Below are 26,950 nucleotides of genomic sequence, written 5' to 3'. Positions count from 1 at the left end.
AAAATGATCAGACAGAAGGGAGTTTTCAGGGAATACTGTTAAGTCTTCTATTTCCATACCATAAGTCAGAACAAGATCTAAAATATGATTAAAGTGGTGGGTGGACTCATTTACTTTTTGAGCAAAGCCGATAGAGTCTAATAATAGATTAAATGAAGTGTTGAGGCTGTCATTCTCAGCATCTGTGTGGATGTTAAAATCGCCCACTATAATTATCTTATCTGAGCTAAGCACTAAGTCAGACAAAAGGTCTGAAAATTCACAGAGAAACTCACAGTAACGACCAGGTGGACGATAGATAATAACAAATAAAACTGGTTTTTGGGACTTCCAATTTGGATGGACAAGACTAAGATACAAGCTTTCAAATGAATTAAAGCTCTGTCTAGGTTTTTGATTAATTAATAAGCTGGAATGGAAGATTGCTGCTAATCCTCCGCCCCGGCCCGTGCTACGAGCATTCTGACAGTTAGTGTGACTCGGGGGTGTTGACTCATTTAAACTAACATATTCATCCTGCTGTAACCAAGTTTCTGTTAGGCAGAATAAATCAATACGTTGATCAATTATTATATCATTTACCAACAGGGACTTAGAAGAAAGAGACCTAATGTTTAATAGACCACATTTAACTGTTTTAGTCTGTGGTGCAATTGAAGGTGCTATATTATTTTTTCTTTTGAATTTTTATGCTTAAATAGATTTTTGCTGGTTATTGGTGGTCTGGGAGCAGGCACCGTCTCTACGGGGATGGGGTAATGAGGGGATGGCAGGGGGAGAGAAGCTGCAGAGAGGTGTATAAGACCACAGCTCTGCCTCCTGGTCCCAACGCTAGACAGTCACAGTTTGGAGGATCCCAAAAAATTGGCCAGATTTCTAGAAATGAGAGCTGCTCCCTCTAAAGTGGGATGGATGCCGTCTCTCCTAACAAGACCAGGTTTTCCCCAGAAGCTTTGCCAATTATCAATGAAGCCCACCTCATTTTTTGGACACCACTCAGACAGCCAGCAATTCAAGGAGAACATGCGGCTAAACATGTCACTCCCGGTCTGATTGGGGAGGGGCCCAGAGAAAACAACAGAGTCCGACATTGTTTTTGCAAAGTTACACACCGATTCAATGTTAATTTTAGTGACCTCCGATTGGCGTAACCGAGTGTCATTACTGCCGACGTGAATTACAATCTTACCAAATTTACGCTTAGCCTTAGCCAGCAATTTCAAATGTCCTTCGATGTCGCCTGCTCTGGCCCCCGGAAGAGCTTCACACAAATCAGAAAGGTCTTGTCTCAGAGTGATGCTGAAAAACTAATTCATGCATTTATTTCCTCTAGGCTGGACTATTGTAATTCATTATTATCAGGTTGTCCTAAAAGTTCCCTAAAAAGCCTTCAGTTGGTTCAGAATGCTGCAGCTAGAGTACTGACGGGGACTAGCAGGAGAGAGCATATCTCACCCGTGTTGGCCTCTCTTCACTGGCTTCCTGTTAATTCTAGAATAGAATTTAAAATTCTTCTTCTTACTTATAAGGTTTTGAATAATCAGGTCCCATCTTATCTTAGGGACCTTGTAGTATCATATTACCCCATTAGAGCGCTTCGCTCTCAGACTGCGGGCTTACTTGTAGTTCCTAGGGTTTGTAAGAGTAGAATGGGAGGCAGAGCCTTCAGCTTTCAGGCTCCTCTCCTGTGGAACCAGCTCCCAATTCAGATCAGGGAGACAGATACCCTCTCTACTTTTAAGATTAGGCTTAAAACTTTCCTTTTCGCTAAGGCTTATAGTTAGGGCTGGATCGGGTGACCCTGGACCATCCCTTGGTTATGTTGCTTTAGACGTAGACTGTGGGGGGGTTCCAATGATGCACTGTTTCTTTCTCTTTTTGCTCCGTATGCATCACTCTGCATTTAATCATTAGTGATCGATCTCTGCCCCCCTTCTCGGCATGTCTTTTTCCTGGTTCTCTCCCTCAGCCCCAACCAGTCTCAGCAGAAGACTGCCCCTCCCTGAGCCTGGTTCTGCTGGAGGTTTCTTCCTGTTAAAAGGGAGTTTTTCCTTCCCACTGTGGCCAAGTGCTTGCTCATAGGGGGTCGTTTTGACCGTTGGGGTTTTTCATAATTATTGTATGGCCTTGCCTTACAATATGGAGCGCCTTGGGGCAACTGTTTGTTGTGATTTGGCGCTATATAAGAAAAAAGTTGATTGATTGATTGATTGACTTTGCCTCCACTCCTCAAGCATTGTTTCACTTTCCAAGATTTTATTAAACAATCTGGTTAGAAATTCTACTGCCATCTCTCCTAAACATTTCCATGTCTCCACTGGAAAAAATACAAAAAATAATTATGAATGAATGAATGAATGGATTTATTCGGCACACACACAAATCCAAAAGAAGAGAAACATAAAACATACAAATAACATGAATGTTATATAAACAAAGCCTGTGAGTCCGAAAGGGTGTGGGCAGAAGCAAAGCTTATCAACGCCCACCCCTGCTAGTACAAGTCCAACAATTATAACAGTCATAATAACATAAACACAAATTGACAACACACTACATATCAACACACAGACATACACTTCAATATTCAATTACACTTCAATTCATGTATAAGTATATTATGTATGTATATAAAGCGCCAAATCACAACAAACCTGGCCCAAGTCACTCCACTCAAATCAGGACCAACCTTGCCGAACCCCCCAGAGCAAGCACTAGGCAACTGTGGTGAGGAAAAACTCTCTCTTAGGAAGAAACCTCAAGCAGACCAGGCTCTAGGGGGTGACCCTCTGCTTGGGCCGTGCCATATATACCTATATACATACATATACACATTAACACACACACACACACACACACACACACACACACACACACACACACACACACACACATATATATATATATATATGGCATGTCATTTGTTATCCTGTTTCATATCAAAATGAGAATCTGTAAAAATAAATCAATAAAAAAAACAGTAACCATTGAGGTGGTACCTGAGACTTGTATAGCTTTGGTGAAACGCAAATTCTGCGTTGCAATGATTACAGATAACTTTGCTTTTCTCCAATGAGCCATCCTCAGGGCTGGATCCAGAGTGAAAATCTGACAGATGCATTTTTGCCCAATGATAAAATAAAAATCATACGCGTCTTGTTATTCAATAATCCTCATTCTTTTATTTGTGTGCAACATACACTGTCACACTTCTTTTAATGTATTTATTATACTTCATGGACCACAGTGAACACTTATTTGTATAAATATGATGCCCCCCCCCCCAAAAAAAAAAAACACAATAACAAAAATTGACTGTAAACAGGATCAAATTTATTGCCCAAATCTTTCAGTTATACCTGAATCTATATATGATTTTTTTTCAACTGATAAAATCAATAACAATTTGACTGCATATATTCTTAATAATATATTGTGATACAGACAGTTCACAGAAGACATCTTCCACTGAAGCAAGGCAAGCCTCTACTGGTGGTTGGCTCTCACTGCGGTATTGTATCACTTCCTGTTCCGGAGCACAGCGGTGTTTTGCTGTATCTGTTAGCTGTTTAATCTGCGCAGTTAGATTGATCTAGTTACCTAGATAACGATTTGTTTCACAGTGTTATCTTCACGTGCCTTAACTAAAGCACTCCCTCTGCTGAATCACCTCTAAATTATTTACACGTTATTCACTTTGCGTGTTTTTAGGAATCCGCTAGCTTAGTGCAGCTACTAGCTCTTAGCCGGTTTAGCATGGTGGCTTCTCCTGTCTCTCCCGCACTTTTCTGCTCTGGGTGTGAAATGTTTAGTTATTCCTCGGCCTCCTTTAGCAGTAATGGTACTTGTAATAAGTGTAGCTTATTCATAGCTTTGGAGGCCAGGCTGGGCGAATTGGAGACTCGGCTCTGCACCGTGGAAAATTCTACAGCTAGCCAGGCCCCTGTAGTCGGTGCGGACCAAGGTAGCTTAGCCGCCGTTAGTTTCCCTCTGGCAGATCCCGAGCAGCCGGGAAAGCAGGCCGACTGGGTGACTGTGAGGAGGAAGCGTAGCCCTAAACAGAAGCCCCGTGTACACCGCCAACCCGTTCACATTTCTAACCGTTTTTCCCCACTCGGCGACACACCCGCCGAGGAACAAACTCTGGTTATTGGCGACTCTGTTTTGAGAAATGTGAAGTGAGCGACACCAGCAACCATAGTCAATTGTCTTCCGGGGGCCAGAGCAGGCGACATTGAAGGAAATTTGAAACTGCTGGCTAAGGCTAAGCGTAAATTTGGTAAGATTGTAATTCACGTCGGCAGTAATGACACCCGGTTACGGCAATCGGAGGTCACTAAAATTAACATTGAATCGGTGTGTAACTTTGCAAAAAAAATGTCGGACTCTGTAGTTTTCTCTGGGCCCCTCCCCAGTCGGACCGGGAGTGACATGTTTAGCCGCATGTTCTCCTTGAATTGCTGGCTGTCTGAGTGGTGTTCAAAAAATGAGGTGGGCTTCATAGATAATTGGCAAAGCTTCTGGGGAAAACCTGGTCTTGTTAGGAGAGACGGCATCCATCCCACTTTGGATGGAGCAGCTCTCATTTCTAGAAATCTGGCCAATTTCTTAAATCCTCCAAACCGTGACTATCCAGGGTTGGGACCAGGAAGCAGAGTTGTAGTCTTACACACCTCTCTGCAGCTTCTCTCCCCCTGCCATCCCCTCATTACCCCATCCCCGTAGAGACGGTGCCTGCTCCCAGACTACCAATAACCAGCAAAAATCTATTTAAGCATAAAAATTCAAAAAGAAAAAATAATATAGCACCTTCAACTGCACCACAGACTAACTAACATTTACATTTACTCTGATGGACTACCCAGCAGTGGGGAATAAGTTTCATTACACTAGAAGTCTTTCAGAAAGCGCTGTAACTAGGTTTAAGGATATGTTTCCTTCTTTATTTTCCCTAATGCCATATACCAACACAGTGCAGAGTAACTACCTAAACTCTGTAAGTGAGATAGAGTATCTCGTCAGTAGTTTTACATCCTCATTGAAGACAACTTTGGATGCTGTAGCTCCTCTGAAAAAGAGAGCTTTAAATCAGAAGTGCTTGACTCCGTGGTATAACTCACAAACTCGCAGCTTAAAGCAGATAACCCGTAAGTTGGAGAGGAAATGGTGTCTCACTAATTTAGAAGATCTTCACTTAGCCTGGAAAAAGAGTCTGTTGCTCTATAAAAAAAGCCCTCCGTAAAGCTAGGACATCTTACTACTCATCACTAATTGAAGAAAATAAGAACAACCCCAGGTTTCTTTTCAGCACTGTAGCCAGGCTGACAAAGAGTCAGAGCTCTATTGAGCTGAGTATTCCTTTAACTTTAACTAGTAATGACTTCATGACTTTCTTTGCTAATAACATTTTAACTATTAGAGAAAAAATTACTCATAACCATCCCAAAGACGTATCGTTATCTTTGGCTGCTTTCAGTGATGCCGGTATTTGGTTAGACTCTTTCTCTCAGATTGTTCTGTCTGAGTTATTTTCATTAGTTACTTCATCCAAACCATCAACATGTCTATTAGACCCCATTCCTACCAGGCTGCTCAAGGAAGCCCTACCATTATTTAATGCTTCGATCTTAAATATGATCAATCTATCTTTATTAGTTGGCTATGTACCACAGGCTTTTAAGGTGGCAGTAATTAAACCATTACTTAAAAAGCCAACACTTGACCCAGCTGTCTTAGCTAATTATAGGCCAATCTCCAACCTTCCTTTTCTCTCAAAAATTCTTGAAAGGGTAGTTGTTAAACAGCTAACTGATCATCTGCAGAGGAATGGTCTATTTGAAGAGTTTCAGTCAGGTTTTAGAATTCATCATAGTACGGAAACAGCATTAGTGAAGGTTACAAATGATCTTATGGCCTCAGACAGTGGACTCATCTCTGTGCTTGTTCTGTTAGACCTCAGTGCTGCTTTTGATACTGTTGACCATAAAATTTTATTACAGAGATTAGAGCATGCCATAGGTATTAAAGGCACTGCGCTGCGGTGGTTTGAATCATATTTATCTAATAGATTACAATTTGTTCATCTAAATGGGGAATCTTCTTCACAGACTAAGGTTAATTATGGAGTTCCACAAGGTTCTGTGCTAGGACCAATTTTATTCACTTTATACATGCTTCCCTTAGGCAGTATTATTAGACGGCATTGCTTAAATTTTCATTGTTACGCAGATGATACCCAGCTTTATCTATCCATGAAGCCAGAGGACACACACCAATTAGCTAAACTGCAGGATTGTCTTACAGACATAAGGACATGGATGACCTCTAATTTCCTGCTTTTAAACTCAGATAAAACTGAAGTTATTGTACTTGGCCCCACAAATCTTAGAAACATGGTGTCTAACCAGATCCTTACTCTGGATGGCATTACCCTGACCTCTAGTAATACTGTGAGAAATCTTGGAGTCATTTTTGATCAGGATATGTCATTCAAAGCGCATATTAAACAAATATGTAAGACTGCTTTTTTGCATTTACGCAATATCTCTAAAATTAGAAAGGTCTTGTCTCAGAGTGATGCTGAAAAACTAATTCATGCATTTATTTCCTCTAGGCTGGACTATTGTAATTCATTATTATCAGGTTGTCCTAAAAGTTCCCTGAAAAGCCTTCAGTTAATTCAAAATGCTGCAGCTAGAGTACTGACGGGGACTAGAAGGAGAGAGCATATTTCACCCATATTGGCCTCTCTTCATTGGCTTCCTGTTAATTCTAGAATAGAATTTAAAATTCTTCTTCTTACTTATAAGGTTTTGAATAGTCAGGTCCCTTCTTATCTTAGGGACCTCATAGTACCATATCACCCCAATAGAGCGCTTCGCTCTCAGACTGCAGGCTTACTTGTAGTTCCTAGGGTTTGTAAGAGTAGAATGGGAGGCAGAGCCTTCAGCTTTCAGGCTCCTCTCCTGTGGAACCAGCTCCCAATTTGGATCAGGGAGACAGACACCCTCTTTACTTTTAAGATTAGGCTTAAAACTTTCCTTTTTGTTAAAGCTTATAGTTAGGGCTGGATCGAGTGACCCTGAACCATCGCTTAGTTATGCTGCTATAGACTTAGACTGCTGGGGGGTTCCCATAATGCATTGAGTGTTTCTTTCTCTTTTTGCTCTGTATGCACCACTCTGCATTTAATCATTAGTGATTGATCTCTGATCCCCTCCACAGCATGTCTTTTTCCCGGTTCTCTCCCTCAGCCCCAACCAGTCCCAGCAGAAGACTGCCCCTCCCTGAGCCTGGTTCTGCTGGAGGTTTCTTCCTGTTAAAAGGGAGTTTTTCCTTCCCACTGTTGCCAAGTGCTTGCTCACAGGGGGTCGTTTTGACCGTTGGGGTTTTTTCGTAATTATTGTATGGCTTTGCCTTACAATATAAAGCGCCTTGGGGCAACTGTTTGTTGTGATTTGGCGCTATATAAATGAAATTGATTTGATTTGATACCAATCAAAATTAGAAACAGTCCAGCAGGTAACAATATTCATGTCCATGACTAAATATACTAAAACAAATACATCACAATTGTACACATACCACAATTTGATATGTGTACAATTGTAATGCATTTGTTCCATTATACTTAGATTTTGTTGTGATTTGGCACTTTATAAGCCGATTCAATTGAATTGAAATTGAACATTTTATTGAGTCTTAAAGTAAATAAATATGAAATTGGTCACTGGATCCTTAAACTTTGGACATAATAAACTCTACATGGTGAATCCTTGATCTCTGGACATAAATAGGAATAAACAAAATCTGTAGTTTTTGTCAAAAGCATTTCCTTTCAGACATTATTGGCATGAATGTCTTTCCATATATCTGAGCTGATCTCTTATAGCTGCTGTGCTTCACTTCAGGATGTAATTTGAAAAGAAAATACAGCACATTTCATTTTGGGAGGAAAAAACATTTTAGTTGATTGTAGTTTCTTGTCTGTATTACAACGTTTGGAAAGAGGTGTCATTTTATTTAAAGCAGCAACTAATTTTGAAGTTATTAATTCCGACCGGACTCTGTCTCAGCCGCGCAGCGTTTCGAGCTGTGTGAACGGAACGGAGGACGATTCTCGTTTGACAGCAACAAGACAAGAGTTCCAGTTAGTGACTTTAATTCACACAAAAAAGTGACTGACGATATTTTAATGGCTTTGAGAGAGGTTAAGAAGCAGACTTGCCATTTCTGAAGAGCAGTGAATCAAAGAACCAACGAGCTACTGGATCGAAGCATTGCTTGAATGGTTCATGGTTTCAAAGTGGTGGCGCGCTGCAGAAACGGTTGATTACAGACCAAACCCTGAATATCCAACTTTATTTGTACGTCGTATGACTCTGAAACTCGGAAAAATCTGTATAATTTACGGACTATAGGTTGACATGAAAACCACCGAAAAGCTGTGTTCACCGCGGGGACACGTTCGGCACTATTCGGGATTATTCAAGATTTTTTTTTTTACCGATGATGAACGATGCGTAAAAAAAATTTGACCGATGCAACTGCATCGGTCCAAATCGGTCTGGATCCGGGCCTGATCCTGTAGAACTTTGTACCAAAAATGTCCATTTAAAAGTTCGGCATCTTTCTGCATTTTGTTTTGTTGTGCATTGCATAGCCTGTACTTTTCTCGATCCTCGTGTTGTTTTCTGTGTGAACTCAGCTATCAGCAGGAAGCAGCAACAGAAGCTTGCTCCCGACTGACGCTTTCAAAATAAAAGGCAAAGAACAACAGTCATAAAAGGCTAAAAAAAAAAAAAAAAATCCCACAGCGTTAAGGGGAGGAACAAAATCGTCGGCGATAATGACCTCAATAATTAACGCAGCGTTAGCGCGTTAACGTTGCCCAGCCCTAATATATATATACGAGGTCTGTTAGAAAAGTATCCGACCTTATTATTTTTTTTCAAAAACCATATGGATTTGAATCACGTGTGATTGCGTCAGCCAAGCTTGAACCCTCGTGCGCATGCGTGAGTTTTTTCATGCCTGTTGGTTGCTTCATTCGCCTGTGAGCAGGCTTTGAGTGAGGTGTGGTCTACCCCTCTCGTCTATTTTTTATTGCGAATAAATGTCTGAATGATTTGGATCTTTGCTGCATCAATTTTTTTCCAGAAACTGTAAGAGACCTCCAGGTGGACACCATTCGAAAAATTAATATGGCTTTCAGGGACGATTTTATGGGGATTAAACAGATTACGGGGTATTACTGCCCCTTTAAGGACGGCCCACAACTGCTGAGAGCGCAGCGCGCTCCCAGCACCAATGGACAGGCTGACACCCCGCACAAACAACCAGATCATTTCCAATGTGAAAGCTTTGTTGATCTGGGACCTCATCTGACTTTCACAAAAAAGCAGAAGATGTGGACATCAGCACTTTTTCCGGCACATTCCACCATTACAGGAGTTTTTTTTTCATGGAAAAAGAAGCCGAGGGACGTGCCACGGAGCCGTTCATTACGCGGGACAAAACCACCTCGGTGTTGGTCTCACAGCACGGCTTAAAGGTGGATTTCAGACGGATTCCGGTTGCTTTCCAGTCGTGTGAATATCCGATTGTGATTGTGCATGAGCTGAACATGCCAGAACATGTCCTGTGAGGCTTCATCACGGCGTTTCTTTTCGCCATGCAGCTCCGCCGCGATGCGCGGAATTCCTCCGCCTTTGTTCCTCTTTCCATGACAAAAACTCCTGTAACAGTGAAATGTGCCGTTCATTTCTAAACTGGAAGCTGTCTTGATCCGGTATGTCCTCTGACTAGCACAGGAATTGTGAAAAGACGTGGACATCAGCACTTTTTCCGGCACATTAAGACAGACGTGCGGAGGAGTTCAGCGCATCGTGGTGCAGCCGCTCGGCGCAAAGAAACGCCGTGATGAAGCCTCACAGGACATGTCCAGCTTGTCCAGCTCAAGCTCAAGCTCAATTTCTCGGATATTCATACGACAGAAAAGCAACCGGAATCCGTCTGAAAGCCACCTTTAGGGGTGGACCACACCTCACTCAAAGCCTGCTCACAGGCGAATGAAACAACTGACAGGCATGAAAAAACTCACGCATGTGCACGAGGGTTCAAGCTTGGCTTACGCAATCACACGTGATTCAAATCCATATGGTGTTTGAAAAAAATAATAAGGTCCGATACTTTTCTAACAGACCTCGTATATATATATATATATATATATATATATATATACATATACACAATTACATAAAAATTACTATGTTATTATTATTATCCCAGTTTTTTATTATATACAATTTAGTTAAAATGACAAATATGTATTTCATTGTATAAACGTTTGTGTCCATATTAATAATTTAACCTTTTTTATTGTAATTTTAAGGCTGCTGAACACTTTGTGCTATAGCTTTGTTGAAGGTGTGTAATCATCTTAATTTAGGAAGAATTTGTAAAATAACTTTCTCTATATAAACTTTAATGCTACCCTTAATGTAGCATTACAAATGGTTAAAGTTTACAAATTGACTCATGAAAAATTAGGAAAATATTTAAACTTAGTTGAGATCTAAACTATTTGCTGGTGCCATATTTCATTTTTGAGGAAAACTGTAGAATTAAAACTAAGACGTCAGCTCTCATACTCTCACGAGTGGCACTAGCTTATGGCAAGCTAAAAGTGGACAGTCTCGTTTTGACTGAACAACTATCCAGTTTCTGGATATTCTGTGTAAGTACAGGCCTGCAGCCGACGTGCTTGATGAATTCCTGCGCAGAAAGTAGTTCCCAGATAATTGTGATATATTCCTGTGAGATAATGAGTATATCCAGTGGTAGGCACAGATAATCAAAAAATTAACTTTGATAACACATAGTCAGATAACTGAAAAGTTATCTTCGATAAAGATAAAACAATAAACCACACAAAAATGTATCGGAAGTTACAGATAACCGATAACAGATAAATTCCAATATTGTCTCTGGTACATTTACAACTACTAATAAAATGAATTTAAGTTTTAATGCCACAATAGCTTCTAGTAATGTTAAAAGTAACAACACACCCAAACAATGAGACCACACTTTTGTCTTTAAACATTCTACCCCTGCTGGAAGCGCTTGTTTACTACAGAGCTCCCAGCACAGAGGCACTCTGAGAGCAGCCATAAAGCCAACTCTCTATCAATCACAATGCTGCGGTCAGGCGGAAGTCTTGAAAAATAAAGTCATGCTGACTTATGGTTTTGATTAATAAATAACATTATTAATACCGATAGAATAACTCCATTATTGTCAATTCTGTCATTTGTACAAAGTTAAAATATAGCATATATCTTTTAATGTTGAATAATGCACTAATTCTGAGGTTTTGTAACAAACACAGACAGATTGCAAAGGATTCTGGGTAAAAGTGCCTCTGCTAAACACTGACTGGTTCAGTCATTCATTATGTAAACCAACACGTTAATGTGACGTCTGTCATGTGTTGGTGTTTACAGATAAATGTGCTTTTGTAAAATATTCCATTTTTTTAATTTGTAAAAACAGGCATTTTTACGGAGCCCTGGAACTGTCATCGCAAAATGTTTTGCATTTGGAGAGAATGTGCGCACGTTTTATGATGTTGTAAAATGTGCTTTACACTGTGCGAGATGATTTTTCATGCAGGAATTTTTTGGACCAAGTTTCAGGTTAATCGCGCATTCTGCATCGTGTAGTGTACATGGAGTAACAAGCTACGTTTTACATCTCAGGACCACCTCCTGATCGCCGATCGTATGGTCCAATGAAAATCAAACCTGTTTGATATTATTCTGGTCGGCCGTCGTGAGGGTATCCTGCTGCTGAAAAGCTACAAGCATCTAACTGCTCGCACTGTGCCTGTGCAAACACCGCAGAGCTGTCTTGTAATGTTTTTTTTTGTTGTTGCTGTTTTGTTTTGTTTTTAAACTTCATCTGTAAAAAAAAAAAGCCATTTGCAAAGCCAAAAAGTTGATCTGACAATCATCTGATATAACCGGGGTCAAAATAAATAGAACACTGCCATCTACTGGTTCCCAGACGCTTAGTACTTAGGGTGAATACTGCCATGAACACTACTGGCCAGTAGATGGCAGTAGAGGCCGTGAAAACAAAAATCCAGATAATCCCTGTCTGCTACATTTAAAATGCGTGGAATTTAACAAACACAAATACAATAACGTTTATAAACCCAGAGAATATATTCACGAGAGTTTTAGGCACTAGAGTTTAATGCTGTTGTCTGTGGTGCCTGAACAGAGTGTCTGAAATGCAATTGTCCTGTCGTGAACGTACTGAGATTACATCATCCTACCCATAATGCACTGCTGGGCACAGCATGTGCTCACAAAACCTTAAAAATTAGCACATTACTTTAAAACTAAAACATATATCTGATATTTTCACTTTATAAAACTTCAGACATGACAGTAATTTAAAATAACTTGTCCAAAATTAGTTTGGTTAAAATTTGAACCATAAGTTAAAAATGTATGCCTCTGGATGATTTAGGTGATATTGCCAGAATATTGGTATGGTGTTAAAGGAAATGATTTTTTTTTTTTTTTTGGCTATTTCTCCTTTGTCTACAGAGGATAGAGATGCTTTTCATAGAAGCAGCTCTATTCTGTTAGCAGAGGGTATAACTGTCCATCTGTTACAAAACTTTTAACAGGTAGGTGCTGAACTGATTTTAAATTTTAAAAATGCTTGTCGCTGTTCAGCTTTGTGTACTTTGTTTATCGGTCTAAAAGTTACTGGACAGAAATTAATCGGAAGATAATTGGTCCAATAATAGTTTTTAAAGTTATCTAAAAAGATAATCCGATAATGAAAACATTATCTTCTATAATTATCTGTTATCGGAAGTGTGCCCACCACTGAGTATATCTCATCTAAATTCCACTCAACAAAAATATAAACGCAACACTTTTGGTTTTGCTCCCATTTTGTATGAGATGAACTCAAAGATCTAAAACTTTTTCCACATACACAATATCACCATTTCCCTCAAATATTGTTCACAAACCAGTCTAAATCTGTGATAGTGAGCACTTCTCCTTTGCTGAGATAATCCATCCCACCTCACAGGTGTGTCATATCAAGATGCTGATTAGACACCATGATTAGTGCACAGGTGTGCCTTAGACTGCCCACAATAAAAGGCCACTCTGAAAGGTGCAGTTTTATCACACAGCACAATGCCACAGATGTCGCAAGATTTGAGGGAGCGTGCAATTGGCATGCTGACAGCAGGAATGTCAACCAGAGCTGTTGCTCGTGTATTGAATGTTCATTTCTCTACCATAAGCCGTCTCCAAAGGCATTTCAGAGAATATGGCAGTACATCCAACCAGCCTCACAACCGCAAACCACGTGTAACCACACCAGCCCAGGACCTCCACATGAGTGGGCAAATGCTCACATTCGCTGGCGTTTGGCACATTGGAGAGGTGTTCTCTTCACGGATGAATCCCGGTTCACACTGTTCAGGGCAGATGGCAGACAGCGTGTGTGGCATCGTGTGGGTGAGCAGTTTTCTGATGTCAATGTTGTGGATCGAGTGGCCCATGGTGGCGGTGGGGTTATGGTATGGGCAGGCGTCTGTTATGAAGAACGCAGGTGCATTTTATTGATGGCATTTTGAATGCACAGAGATACCGTGACGAGATCCTGAGGCCCATTGTTGTGCCATACATCCAAGAACATCACCTCATGTTGCAGCAGGATAATGCACAGCCCCATGTTGCAAGGATCTGTACACAATTCTTGGAAGCTGAAAATGTCCCAGTTCTTGCATGGCCGGCATACTCATCGGACATGTCACCCATTGAGCATGTCTGGGATGCTCTGGACCGGCGTATACGACAGCGTGTACCAGTTCCTGCCAATATCCAGCAACTTCGCACAGCCATTGAAGAGGAGTGGACCAACATTCCACAGGCCACAACTGACAACCTGATCAACTCTATGCGAAGGAGATGTGTTGCACTGCATGAGGCAAATGGTGGTCACACCAGATACTGACTGGTATCCCCCCCAATAAAACAAAACTGCACACCTGTGAGGTGGGATGGATAATCTCAGCAAAGGAGAAGTGCTCACTATCACAGATTTAGACTGGTTTGTGAACAATATTTGAGGGAAATGGTGATATTGTGTATGTGGAAAAAGTTTTAGATCTTTGAGTTCATCTCATACAAAATGGGAGCAAAACCAAAAGTGTTGCATTTATATTTTTGTTGAGTGTAATTCTAAAATTTACCAGTAATAAGATTATAAAGATAACTGAAGTTTTAAGAGTGGCCGTAATAAATATTTAAGAAACTTAAAGTTTATGAGAAACTTCACCTGTTATCGCTCAAGCACACTGTAAACATTGACACGATGGAGTTTGATGTGGAAGATTTCAAAAAGATATGATTGGAATGTTTTGATTCCCATTTACAGTTGGCGATGAAAGACTTGGATGTTAACTTCGTGTCAAAATCAGAACAAGAAGCTGCACTGAAAGAGATGTATCTGGGAAGAGACACATTCTGTATGTTGTCCCTCCAACGAGAGCAGCACGCTGAGCAGTGTGGTGAAAGTGTTCCGGCGAGCTCAATCTGTGGGTGAGCTATCCCACAATGCCAAAATAGCAGAGATGTCGCTCCAATGAGAGTGGCACGCTGAGCAGGGTGAATCAGCTCTCTTTTGCACAAAAATTTCAAAATTGCAAAAAATATTTGAATAATATTTAACATAAACTTTAGCAATCATCTTGAGCTTTATGACAACTTCAGCGGTTTTCTTTTTTAATACACACTAAATCCAACCACAGAGGAAGTAACCAGTCAAGTCAATTTTCGCAGCATGCACAACACCACAGCAGACAACCAGTCCATCCCCACCTCTCAAAAGTTACATTTATCTGCCCGCAGCCAGGTAACACGTGGGTGTCTCCTTGGCCTTCTCCTGTCACTGGTGTCCTCAACACGCACACACCTGTGTGCTGGATCATGCAAAGAAATGTGTCACATGGTTAAAATATCAATGCTGGTGCTTCCTCATGTTGCAAGTGATACTACTTCCCATGTCAGTTTCCACAACTAACCACTCTTTTGACAAAAAACATTATTGGAGTAGTACCAAAGGATCCTCTGAAGAGAATTAGTACCAGACATCCAGTTGTTGCCTTAAGTCACTGGTTAGCATCCAAGTCTCACAACCATACAGTAAGACAGGAAACACCAGGACCCTAAAGACTTGGAGCTTTGTTTTCCTGTAAAGATATCAGCATCAGCAAACACCTCTGTCTAGTGACCTCAGGCAGGCATTTCTCTCATGGCACCACAAAAATGTAGTTTGCCAGAAACAGAGGAGGTACTGATTAATACGAAGGAGCAGTGGAGAATAACACGGGGCTGCAAACTGACCAACGCGTTGTGGCTAGGGTTGTTTGAAAGACAACAGGAGTCGAGCCAGAAGGGACAGACTATTGTGAACTGAGACAAAGAGATCACTTTTAGATGAGCTGCAGAGTAACCAGCATAGACGCAGTAGCGTTGTGGGAATACAGTATGTCAGTGAATAGTTTTACTGCCGTATTTCTGTTTTTTCCTTACTTTCTGTATTTCTTCATTTTCCAACCTGTTTCTGCCTCCAATTATCATATTCTCTACATACACATTGGGTATATAAGGTAATGGATACACAAAGATACACTTACAAAAAGTGAGTGCACTAACCTCATCCAACACTGCCTCAGCTTCTTCCTCCGTTTTTCCAGGAAACCTGATCCTCATAGTGTTGAGGACGGCAAATGTCTGGTGTACCAGTTCTGTCTCCTGCTCTTTACTCCTCAGGTTTAGCAATGGGTCACCCTACAAACATCCAGGAGAGACAAAATCCTCAATCACCACAATGTGCAGAAACAGAGTGTTAAAGAAATTCAATTCAATAATTTTATAACCTGATCAGACTATCAGCACATACAGCATGCCATGAACACACAGGCGCAATGGAAGAGGTTAATTATTATTAACTTCCCAATTAGGTGTTTATTCTCACCTGTAAAACCTTCAGATGTGTTGTGTTAAAGTTGAGGTCAATTAAGTAGACAGATGACTCTTGAGACTGAGAATTTCAGCTTCCAATGGTTGGTGCGACAGAAAATGTTTGGAAACCACAGCTGTACAGTCAATGGTACAACCCCAATTCCAATGAAGTTGGGATGTTGTGTAAAATGTAAATAAAAACAGAATACGATTTGCAAATCCTCTTCAACCTATATTCAATTGAATACACCACAAAGACAAGATATTTAATGTTCAAACTTGGTTGTCCATTCAGCTGCTCCCGTGTTTGTGTTCGGAGTCGCCACAGCGGATACAACCAGAGCCGCATTGATATTTGGCACAGGTTTTACGCCGGATACCCTTCCTGACGCAACTCCAGTTTTACCTGGAGAAACACACACAGCCGCTGGTGTTCCAAAGAGGTCTCCCATCCAAGTACTAACCAGGTCCCGCACTGCTTAGCTTCTGAGATCTGACGGAATCAGGCTTACACAGAGCAGATCGGCTGCATATTTAATGTTGGCCCATTGGCTGTGTGGGTTTGTGATCGACGGTCGTTTTATTAGAAGCTTTGGTGGTGTTTAAACTCAAAATCAGCTTCTTAGTAACTGAGAGCATATAGGAGGCAAAACTGAAAGTTATCGGTTATCAGTTATCTGTAGCTTCCGATACGTTTTTAGACAGTTTATCGCTTTAGCTTTAAAAAAAGCTAACTTTTCAGTTCGCTGATTACCAGTTATCGAAGCTACCTTTTTGGTTAGTTGTGCCCACCACTGCAGGCATCCATTTTAAAATTAGCAAATATTTGCAGAAAAGTAATAAAGTTTATCAGTTTGAACAATATGTTGGCACTACTAACCAAAAAGTTAGCTTCAATAACTGGTAATCAGCGAACTGAAATGTTAGCTTTTTTTACGCTAAACCGATAAACTGTCTAAAAACGTATCGGAAGCTACAGATAACTGATAACCGATAACTTTCAATTTTGCCTCCCATACGCTCTCAGTTACTAAGAAGCTGATTTTGAGTTTAAACACCACCAAAGCTTCTAACAGAACCAACAGCGATCACAAACCCACACAGCCAATGAATCAGCGCTTCTGTCTTTGTGCGCTCTGCCCCCTGCTGTAGGAAAGCGTCATTTACCTTGACAGGATACAGTGGTCCAGCGATGAGGCAGAGGTCTTGAAATGGAAAGCAGGTTTGAATTATGGTTTTGCTTTATAAATAAAATTATTTTGGATAGAATAACTACATTAATGTAAACTCTTAAAATGTACAAAGTGAAATATAACACATACCTGTTAATTTTAAAATAATGCACTAATTCTGAAGATTTGAACATTAACAGACCAAAGGGATTATGGCTAAACTAAGCCTCCGCTCATACTGATCGATTCATTCATTCATTCTATGTAAAAACCAACACAAGTGAATCAATGTAACATGTGTTGGTGTTTACAAATAAATGTGCTTTTGTAAAATATGTCATTTTTCTTATCTGTATAAAAAAAAAAGAAAGAAATTTTCAAGATCCCACTAGACAGCGCCTAAGCGCACGCATGATGGCATCACAACTCTATCCAGTTAGGGAGACAAGGTTTCTTTAAATAACAAGAATTGTCAACAAACTTTGTCATGTGTGGTTGCTGGAGTTGTGTGGCGATAGGAATCGCCATTTGAATGCTTGAATAATGATGTCAGTCGCACAAAGAAATCAAATAATAGTGAAAACATGTTCGGTGATGTGTCATAACGCATCAATCAGTCACTCCGTGAGGCGTCATAACATTCGATCGGTTAGCGGCTCGGTGCGGTGTTATAATAGATCAATCAGTTGCTCCGTGAGGTGTCATAACATCCGATCGGTTAGCGGCTCGGTGCGGTGTTATAACAGGTCAATCAGTCACTCCGTAAGGCATCATAACATCAAGCCTGGTTCATATGTCAAGATAATTAGGCCGATGTCGGACCCGATCTTCCCCTTCCGACAATCTTAAGGACGCCCCGAAAATCGTGATGATGCTAAATATAATCTTATCAGATACTCCTGCCATGTTGTGTGTTAAGAAGGACGAGAGGAGCTAAATGTGACATGCAGCCAATCAGAAAGTGAGGTGTCTGACCTGGGAATGTTCGTGTGTGAAATCTGTTTGTGTGTGTTGTTTTTACAATGTGGCTGACACCACACACCATACAACTAAACCTGTCAGATCTATGACTTTTTTTTTATCTCCACATGTGTGGTCTCTCAGGTTTTGGAAACCTACAGATAATTTTAAAATCCTGCAGTCGACAACACTGTGATATAACCGGTCACCAATAGATGGCATTGTTCTATGCATTTGAATCACATTTTAAAAGACTTTTCGGCTTTTGGAGAAGCAACCTGGGCTTCTTCTGGCATTTTTACATAAAACAAACATAATACCAACGTCTATAAACCCAGAGAATATATTCACGAGAGTTTTAGGCACAATATACAAAGAGTTTAATGCTGTTGTCTCTGTGGAGCCTGATCAGAGCGTCTCAAATGCATTTCTTCTGTCGTGAATACCCATAATACACTGGGCACAGCATGTCCACACTAAAACCTTCAAAATTAGTGCATTACTTTAAAACTAAAACATGTATCTGATATTTTCACTTTATAAAACTTCAGACGTGACGTTAATTTAAATAACTTGTCTGAAATTAGTTTGGTTAAAATTTTTAACCATAAGTTAAAACTGTATGCCTCTGGATGACTTGGGTGCTATTGCCAGCGTATTAGTATGGGGTCACAAGAAATGCGCTTTTTTCTTTTCTATGGCCAGTTCTTTGCCTGCAGAGGACAGAGCGGTTTCTTGTAGAGCCAGCTCTTCTCTGTTTTTAGCGGACAGAACTGTGCATCTAATACAAAAAGCTACATCTGCAAAAATGTTAGTAGTCTAAAAATTATCGGACCAAAACTTATTGGAAGATAATTGGTCCGATGATGGTTTTCAAAGTTATCTGAAAAGCTAATCAAAAACATTTGGACAATGGTATGTTTACCACTATGTTACATCACCTTTCCTTCTAACAACACTCAATAAGCATTTGGGAACTGAGGACATTAATTGTTGAAGCTCTGTAGGTGGAATTCTTGCTTGATGTATGATTTCAGTTGTTCAACAGTTCGGGGTCTCCATTGTCGTATTTTCTGCTTCATAATGCGCCACACATTTTCAATGGGCGACTGGTCTGGACTGTAGGCAGGCCAATCTCGTACCCGCACTCTTTACTACGACGACACACTGTTGTAACACGTGCAGAATGTAGCTTGCTGAAATAAGCAGGGACATAACTGAAAAAGACATTGCTTGGATGGCAGCATGTGTTGCTCCAAAACCTGGATGTACCTTTCAGCATTGATGGTGCCATCACAGATGCTGGCTTTTGAACTTTGTGCTGGTAACAATCTGGATGGTCTTTTCCCTCTTTTGTCCAGAGGACACGACATCCATGATTTCCAAAAACAATTTGAAATGCGGAGTCAACAGACCAAGGCACACTTTTCCACTTTGCATCTGTCCATTTCAAATGAGCTTAGGCCCAGAGAAGGCGGCTGCGTTTCTGGATGTTGATGTATGGCTTTTGCGTTGCATGGTACAGTTTTAACTTGCACATGTAGATGTAGCGACGAACTGTGTTAACTGTCAATGGTTTTCTGAAGAGTTCCTGAGCCCTTGCGGTAAGATCCTTTACACAATGATGTCGGTTTTTAATGCAGTGCCGCCTGAGGGATCGAAGGTCACGGGTATTTAATGTTGGTTTTTGGCCTTGCTGCTTACATGTAGAAAGTTCTCCAGATTCTCTGAATTTTCTGATTATATGAGCGAAGTGTCGCACAGCGGCGCGAAGCTCACTCATGGTACAGGGCGTACTAAACAGGAAGTGCCAATTTTCAAATCCACAGTAAAACAGGAAATGTTCAAATGTCAAACACTTCCTGGATTGACGGACAAGATCCCATGGAATCTCGCAGGAACTCAGTGGCAAGCTCACACTCAAACAGGAAGTGTCAACTTTTCAGTCACAATGAAAGAGGAACTGTTGAACACTTCCTGGCATGGGTGGAGCTAGGTTCCTCCTGTCCAGTAGTTTTTGCTGTGTACCACAAAAAGTTCTAATCCACTTCAGTAGAAGAAGAAAAATGTTTGCTTCAGATATGAACTGAACACGTCATTTGAACTATGGACTGAGTAAACGACTGTATTTTATGCCAGAAATGAGGTCCGGGTTGTTAAAAGCAGCATTTCTCCTTTAATTTGGGTTGCCTTATATACACATGTTTAAGCTAACAGACAGCAGCTGGTTCATGCTCTGCTGGCTTATTAGTGCAGCAGATAACTGAAACAATCCTTCAAATGGTGATACAAGCATCACATTCAGCACAAATACAGCTGGAGCAAAATTAATGGAGCAACTTTAACTTTTGACCCCTGTACAAACTCAAACTGACCTTTGTCACCATTCTTGCTGCTTTTACCTCATAACTCCATAACATTCAGTCACAGATTGTCCAAACTATACCTTTTTTTGGAATATTTATGATCAAACAAATAATGTGGTGTAGGTTTTTTTTTAATTTATTTAACTTTTATTTTACCAGGTAAGCCAATTGAGAACCAATTCTCATTTCCAATGGCAAGCTGGCCAAGAGGCAGCGTAAGCAGACAGCACAAAAAAACATAACAAACATTCATACAAAAAGACACAATGCAAAATAAACAGAATCACCAGTTTACATCAAACCAAACAGGTTAAAAACAGGTACACTGATCATGGACCAGAGAATGCAATGAATTTTTAAAGGCACTGATTGAAACAAATGAGCTGAGTTTAAGTGATAACTGTAACTGATTCCAGTCATTTGCGACGGAAAACTGGAACGAGAAGCGACCAAAGGAAGTACAGGCTTTAGGGACAGCTAGATTAATTAAACTGCTTGAGCGCAATGTACGGGCAGAATTATGGATCAGAAGAAGACAACGAAGATATAGTGGAGTTTTACCAATTAGAGTTTTGTAGATGAGAAGGTACCAGTGGACCAGTCTGCGGGAGTGAAGGGAGGGCCAGTTGACTAATGAATACAGGTTACAATAATGAGTGTGAAATGGAGCACCAGTAACAAAACGGAAAGCAGAATGGTAATTAACATCTAATTTGTGAAGAAGGGTTTTAGCAGCAGACCTGTAGATGACGTCTCCATAATCAAAGATGGGGAGAACTGTCATCTTGACCAGGAGGTGTTTGGCAGAGTGAGGGAGTGAGGATTTATTGCAATAAAGAAAGCTTATACAGGATTTGACTTTTGTTAGAACTGTATTGATGTGTGATTCGAATGTGAGTGAACTGTCTAACCAGATACCAAGATACTTATATGAGTTGACAAAATCAATTACAGAGCCGTCGTTTGAAGTGATGGTTAGAGGGCAGCTAGAATGTGGAAGAGATCTGCTAAAGAGCATGCATTTTGTTTTATTAGTATTCAGTGTTAAGTTAAGGTGAGCAAAGGCCAGTTGAATATTGTTGAAGGTAGTTTGGAGTGAGGACAAGGCAGTGTTAAGACAGGGACTAGATGTGTATAAGATAGTGTCATCGGCATACAGGTTTCTATATGATTGGAGCATATTTTTATTTTGACCTCTGTGTAATTCTTCAATTGACCCCTACCTGGCTGTCTATTGAAAATTCAAGTGGCCAGTCAGTTTTTTCAAGAGTTAGTGTCTATGGATTATTTGTGCCAAATTTGATGCTTGTATCACCATTTGCAGGATTCCACTCTAAATATTCTCTTATCTGCTGCACTATATGTAAGATGCTGCTCCTCAGTGTTTCTCCATTGCCCTCAAAAGTATTGGAACACTTGGTATTTCACACATTTTAATTTGTTTATTCCATTTCAAATACATTTTTTTCTAAAATTATCTTTCTTAACTCAAACTGAAAGCAAATCTCTACAACTTGATATAAATTAATTAAACATATAAAATCCAGCTTACTGATTAAGTGGTGTAGAAAATAGATTTTCTTAAAAAGAAGACCTGAAAGTTCAGCTACAATTTGACAGAAAGTACATTTGAGATGAAAGCCTAGATTTGATGTTTTGGTGAAAGAAACTTTTGTATTTCTTCATAATTGATGTAATGTCCAAGACATATTCAGTGACTTGGAAATGTTCATGTTTCCATCCCCCTGACTTGTCTAAAGAAAACTGGCAATAAAAGTGATTTGTTCTTTACAGGTTTTATCAAGTTTTAGAGAGTGTGAGGAAGACAATTTTAGGAATTTTTATTCTTTATTTTTTATGTATTTCTTATATTTAAAACGGCATAAACAAATTACAATGTGTGAAATTCCTAGTGTTCTAATACTTTTGGAGGGCACAGTATCCTAACCTTATGATGAGTGCAAAATGAGTGTGAAATTATTACTGTTTTGTTTAAGAATGTTTAATTTTCACTGTTGCTGCACTTTGTGTCAAATCATAGTCGTATCGTATATCATATTGATATGAAAATTCAGTAAGGTATATCTTCTATTATACATTCCAAATCTAAGGTTGAACTCTACTAGTGTTTACTAAGGTACACCTGAATATCTTTTAAAAAAAAAAGAAAAAACAAACATAAATATTTTCAGTCATAATGCTATCAATGGAATATTGATTTAAAGTGTAAAATACAAAACAAAACGTGTTTCTTTAGCCGACAGCAGTATGTAGAGATCTTAAATGTTTTAAAGATTATCAGGGAAATTTTCCAACAGCCAATAGCCCAGTAAGTTTAAGTAACTCTTTAACTTCACTACACACTGTTGAACTTCAGATTTGGTTTTTGGGATTTCTGGTAAATGGCAAATAGAAAGCAGGTAAATGGACTGCATTTCTATAGCAGTTTTCCATCCAAGTGCTTTACAATAAAGTCTTACATTCACTCAGTCACTCACACCCATGTCAGTGTGCTGCCATATAAGGTGCTCAACTAAATGCACACCGGGAGCAACATGGGTATTAAGGACACCTTGCCCAAAGGCTCTGAATGATTTCCCATTTTGTTGGGGATTTCAACCACGGATCCTCTGTTCTCAAGCCCACTGCTTTAATCTTTAGATCATCACCTCCCCAGTGGTGACAGCCAACATAAATGTGCCAATTCTGTGCCCGACCACACCTCCTTTTTAGGCATCAAGATAATAACTTTGTCAGATGGAAGATGGCAGAGGCACCTGTGACGGGCTGCACATGTCGTGTATGACAGAGCCCCATCTAGTGGATGGATTGAATTTATGACGCTCAGTTCCAAATCTGAAGGAATCCTGAACACCACTGGGGCAGACAGGGTTGGGTAGGATTACTTTGAAATGTAATCCAAAAGTAATCAAATTACAAGTAAATCAAATCAAATCAATTTTATTTATATAGCGCCAAATCACAACAAACAGTTGCCCCAAGGCGCTTTATATTATAAGGCAAAGCCATACAATAATTACAGAAAAACCCCATAGGTCAAAACGACCCCCTGTGAGCAAGCACTTGGCGACAGTGGGAAGGAAAAACTCCCTTTTAACAGGAAGAAACCTCCAGCAGAACCAGGCTCAGGGAGGGGCAGTCTTCTGCTGGGACTGGTTGGGGCTGAGGGAGAGAACCAGGAAAAAGACATGCTGTGGAGGGGAGCAGAGATCAATCACTAATGATTAAATGCAGAGTGGTGCATACAGAGCAAAAAGAGAAAGAAACACTCACTGCATCATGGGAACCCCCCAGCAGTCTAAGTCTATAGCAGCATAACTAAGGGATGGTTCAGGGTCACCTGATCCAGCCCTAACTATAAGCTTTAGCAAAAAGGAAAGTTTTAAGCCTAATCTTAAAAGTAGAGAGGGTGTCTGTCTCCCTGATCCGAACTGGGAGCTGGTTCCAGAGGAGAGGAGCCTGAAAGCTGAAGGCTCTGCCTCCCATTCTACTCTTACAAACCCTAGGAACTACAAGTAAGCCTGCAGTCTGAGAGCGAAGCGCTCTATTGGGGTGATATGGTACTATGAGGTCCCTAAGATAAGATGGGACCGGATTATTCAAAACCTTATAAGTAAGAAGAAGAATTTTAAATTCTATTCTAGAATTAACAGGAAGCCAATGAAGAGAGGCCAATATGGGTGAGATATGCTCTCTCCTTCTAGTCCCTGTCAGTACTCTAGCTGCAGCATTTTGAATTAAATGAAGGCTTTTCAGGGAACTTTTAGGACAACCTGATAATAATGAATTACAATAGTCCAGCCTAGAGGAAATAAATGCATGAATTAGTTTTTCAGCATCACTCTGAGACAAGACCTTTCTAATTTTAGAGATATTGCGCAAATGCAAAAAAGCAGTCCTACATATTTGTTTAATATGCGCATTAAATGACATATCCTGATCAAAAATGACTCCAAGATTTCTCACAGTATTACTAGAGGTCAGGGTAATGCCATCAACTCAATCAATCAACTTTTTTCTTGTATAGCGCCAAATCACAACAAACAGTTGCCCCAAGGCGCTCAAATCCAGAGTAAGGATCTGGTTAGACACCATGTTTCTAAGATTTGTGGGGCCAAGTACAATAACTTCAGTTTTATGAGTTTAAAAGCAAGAAATTAGAGGTCATCCATGTCTTTATGTCTGTAAAACAATCCTGCAGTTTAGCTAATTGGTGTGTGTCCTCTGGCTTCATGAATAAATAAAGCTGGGTATCATCTGCGTAACAATGAAAATTTAAGCAATGCTGTCTAATAATACTGCCTAAGGGAAGCATGTATAAAGTGAATAAAACTGGTCCTAGCACAGAACCGTAATTAACCTTAGTCTGTGAAGAAGATTCCCCATTTACATTGACAAATTGTAATCTATTAGATAAATATGATTCAAACCACCGCAGCGCAGTGCCTTTAATACCTATGGCATGCTCTAATCTCTGTAATAAAAGTTTATGGTCAACAGTATCAAAAGCAGCACTGAGGTCTAACAGAACAAGCACAGAGATGAGTCCACTGTCTGAGGCCATAAGAAGATCATTTGTAACCTTCACTAATGCTGTTTCTGTACTATGATGAATTCTAAAACCTGATTGAAACGCTTCAAATAGACCATTCCTCTGCAGGTGATCAGTTAGCTGTTTTACAACTACCCTTTCAAGAATTTTTGAGAGAAAAGGAAGGTTGGAGATTGGCCTATAATTAGCTAAGATAGCTGGGTCAAGTGATGGCTTTTTAAGTAATGGTTTAATTACTGCCACCTTAAAAGCCTGTGGTACATAGCCAACTAATAAAGATAGATTGATCATATTTAAAATCGAAGCATTAATTAATGGTAGGGCTTCCTTGAGCAGCCTGGTAGGAATGGGGTCTAATAGACATGTTGATGGTTTGGAGGAAGTAACTAATGAAAATAACTCAGACAGAACAATCGGAGAGAAAGAGTCTAACCAAATATCGGCATCACTGAAAGCAGCCAAAGATAACGATATGTCTTTGGGATGGTTATGAGTAATGTTTTCTCTAATAGTTAAAATTTTATTAGCAAAGAAAGTCATGAAGTCATTACTAGTTAAAGTTAAAGGAATACTTGGCTCAATAGAGCTCTGGCACTTCTGATTTAAGGCTCTCTTTTTCAGAGGAGCTACAGCATCCAAAGTTGTAACAAGTAATCCAAATGTATGTACATACATACATGTAATCCACATGTATTCTTTCAAAGTAATCCTACCCAACCTTGGGGGCAGAGTACTATATATTCCAAAGGATATGAAAAGCAAATATAAAAGGATGGAAGAAATGTTAAAGAATTTGCACATTCAACGTGATTTTGTACATCACATAAAATCCAAAAGTAATTCTTAATGTTCACTTGAAACCTGCTGGGATCTATTCAGAAATGCTACTTTGAACAATACAACAAACTACTAACAATTAATTTAATGAACATTTCCTATGACACTCGTTGTGGGTGTAAATCCCAGTTGCCTGGGTGTGTGATTGGGTATTTCAGTATCTTACTATGTTTGAATGGATGGTCCCCAGGCTAATGCTGTGAGGAACACGGTGGGCGGAGCCACTGCGACTCAAGGAGTGAGAACGAAGTGTGGCAGAGGTCGGTCTGGCGAATGGAGCGGCCAAAGGAAGTGTCGGGGAAGGCCTGGTGGAGGACAATACCCGTACCTCATTGGGTGATGACAGACAGGCGATGGAGCGAGGACAAGAGATGGAGCGCCTGATTGGCCCAGAAAGTGTTGGTGAAGTAGAAGGGGCGGGGCTGGTTTTAAGTGACTTGTCTGGAGGTTTCCAGTGCATGCGACCTGCAGAGAAACCAAATGGAGGCAAAGAAAGCCAACAGTGTCAGTTCTTCATATTCTTTCACTGTCTTCACTCATCCTCCCTCATTCCCCCAGAACTGTCAAACTCTCATTTCTGCTTTTCATCTGCAGCCGGGTGGCTCTGGCATTAAAACTGCATAGACAAAACAGAAACTACAGTAGTTTGGTCTAATTTAGGGATGGATTAAGGGGGGGGGGGGGGGGGGGTTCCCTCTCTGTCTCAAAACCTTATTATCTTTCATGCTCTCTCTCTCTGTCTCTCACACACACACACACACGGAAAATCTATCTGAGGTCCCACACTGACAGTCAGCTATAAACCTTCTGTTTACCAGCCAGTGCATAAGTGTGTACTTCACTGAGTGCACACAACTGATTACATATCTCTCACTTTTTGTGTGTGCACGTTGAACTTTCTGAAATTTGACCAGTGCTAAATGGGTGTATTATGGGGCTTAGACCTAGTAGGCCTTTGGTGGCTTGGTGTGTAGC

The 26,950-nt window shown here is 40.2% G+C and overlaps 1 protein-coding gene across 1 annotated transcript in view; it reads right to left on the bottom strand.

Annotated features, from left to right (window-relative positions):
• The window catches only part of ttll7 (tubulin tyrosine ligase-like family, member 7), a 243,320-nt gene that overhangs the window by 45,107 nt on the left and 171,263 nt on the right, over positions 1 to 26,950 (bottom strand). Inside the window, exons 11-12 of the mRNA XM_034179159.1 lie at positions 26,142 to 26,440; positions 15,759 to 15,893 (exon numbers count right to left, since the gene is read on the bottom strand). Coding sequence (XP_034035050.1) covers positions 15,759 to 15,893; positions 26,142 to 26,440 — 434 coding nt within the window. The remainder of the gene's footprint in view (positions 1 to 15,758; positions 15,894 to 26,141; positions 26,441 to 26,950) is intronic.

Source organism: Thalassophryne amazonica, chromosome 10 (genome assembly GCF_902500255.1).
Source record: "Thalassophryne amazonica chromosome 10, fThaAma1.1, whole genome shotgun sequence".
Lineage (NCBI taxonomy): Eukaryota > Metazoa > Chordata > Actinopteri > Batrachoidiformes > Batrachoididae > Thalassophryne > Thalassophryne amazonica.
This window is presented reverse-complemented; position numbering and strand designations above follow the sequence as displayed.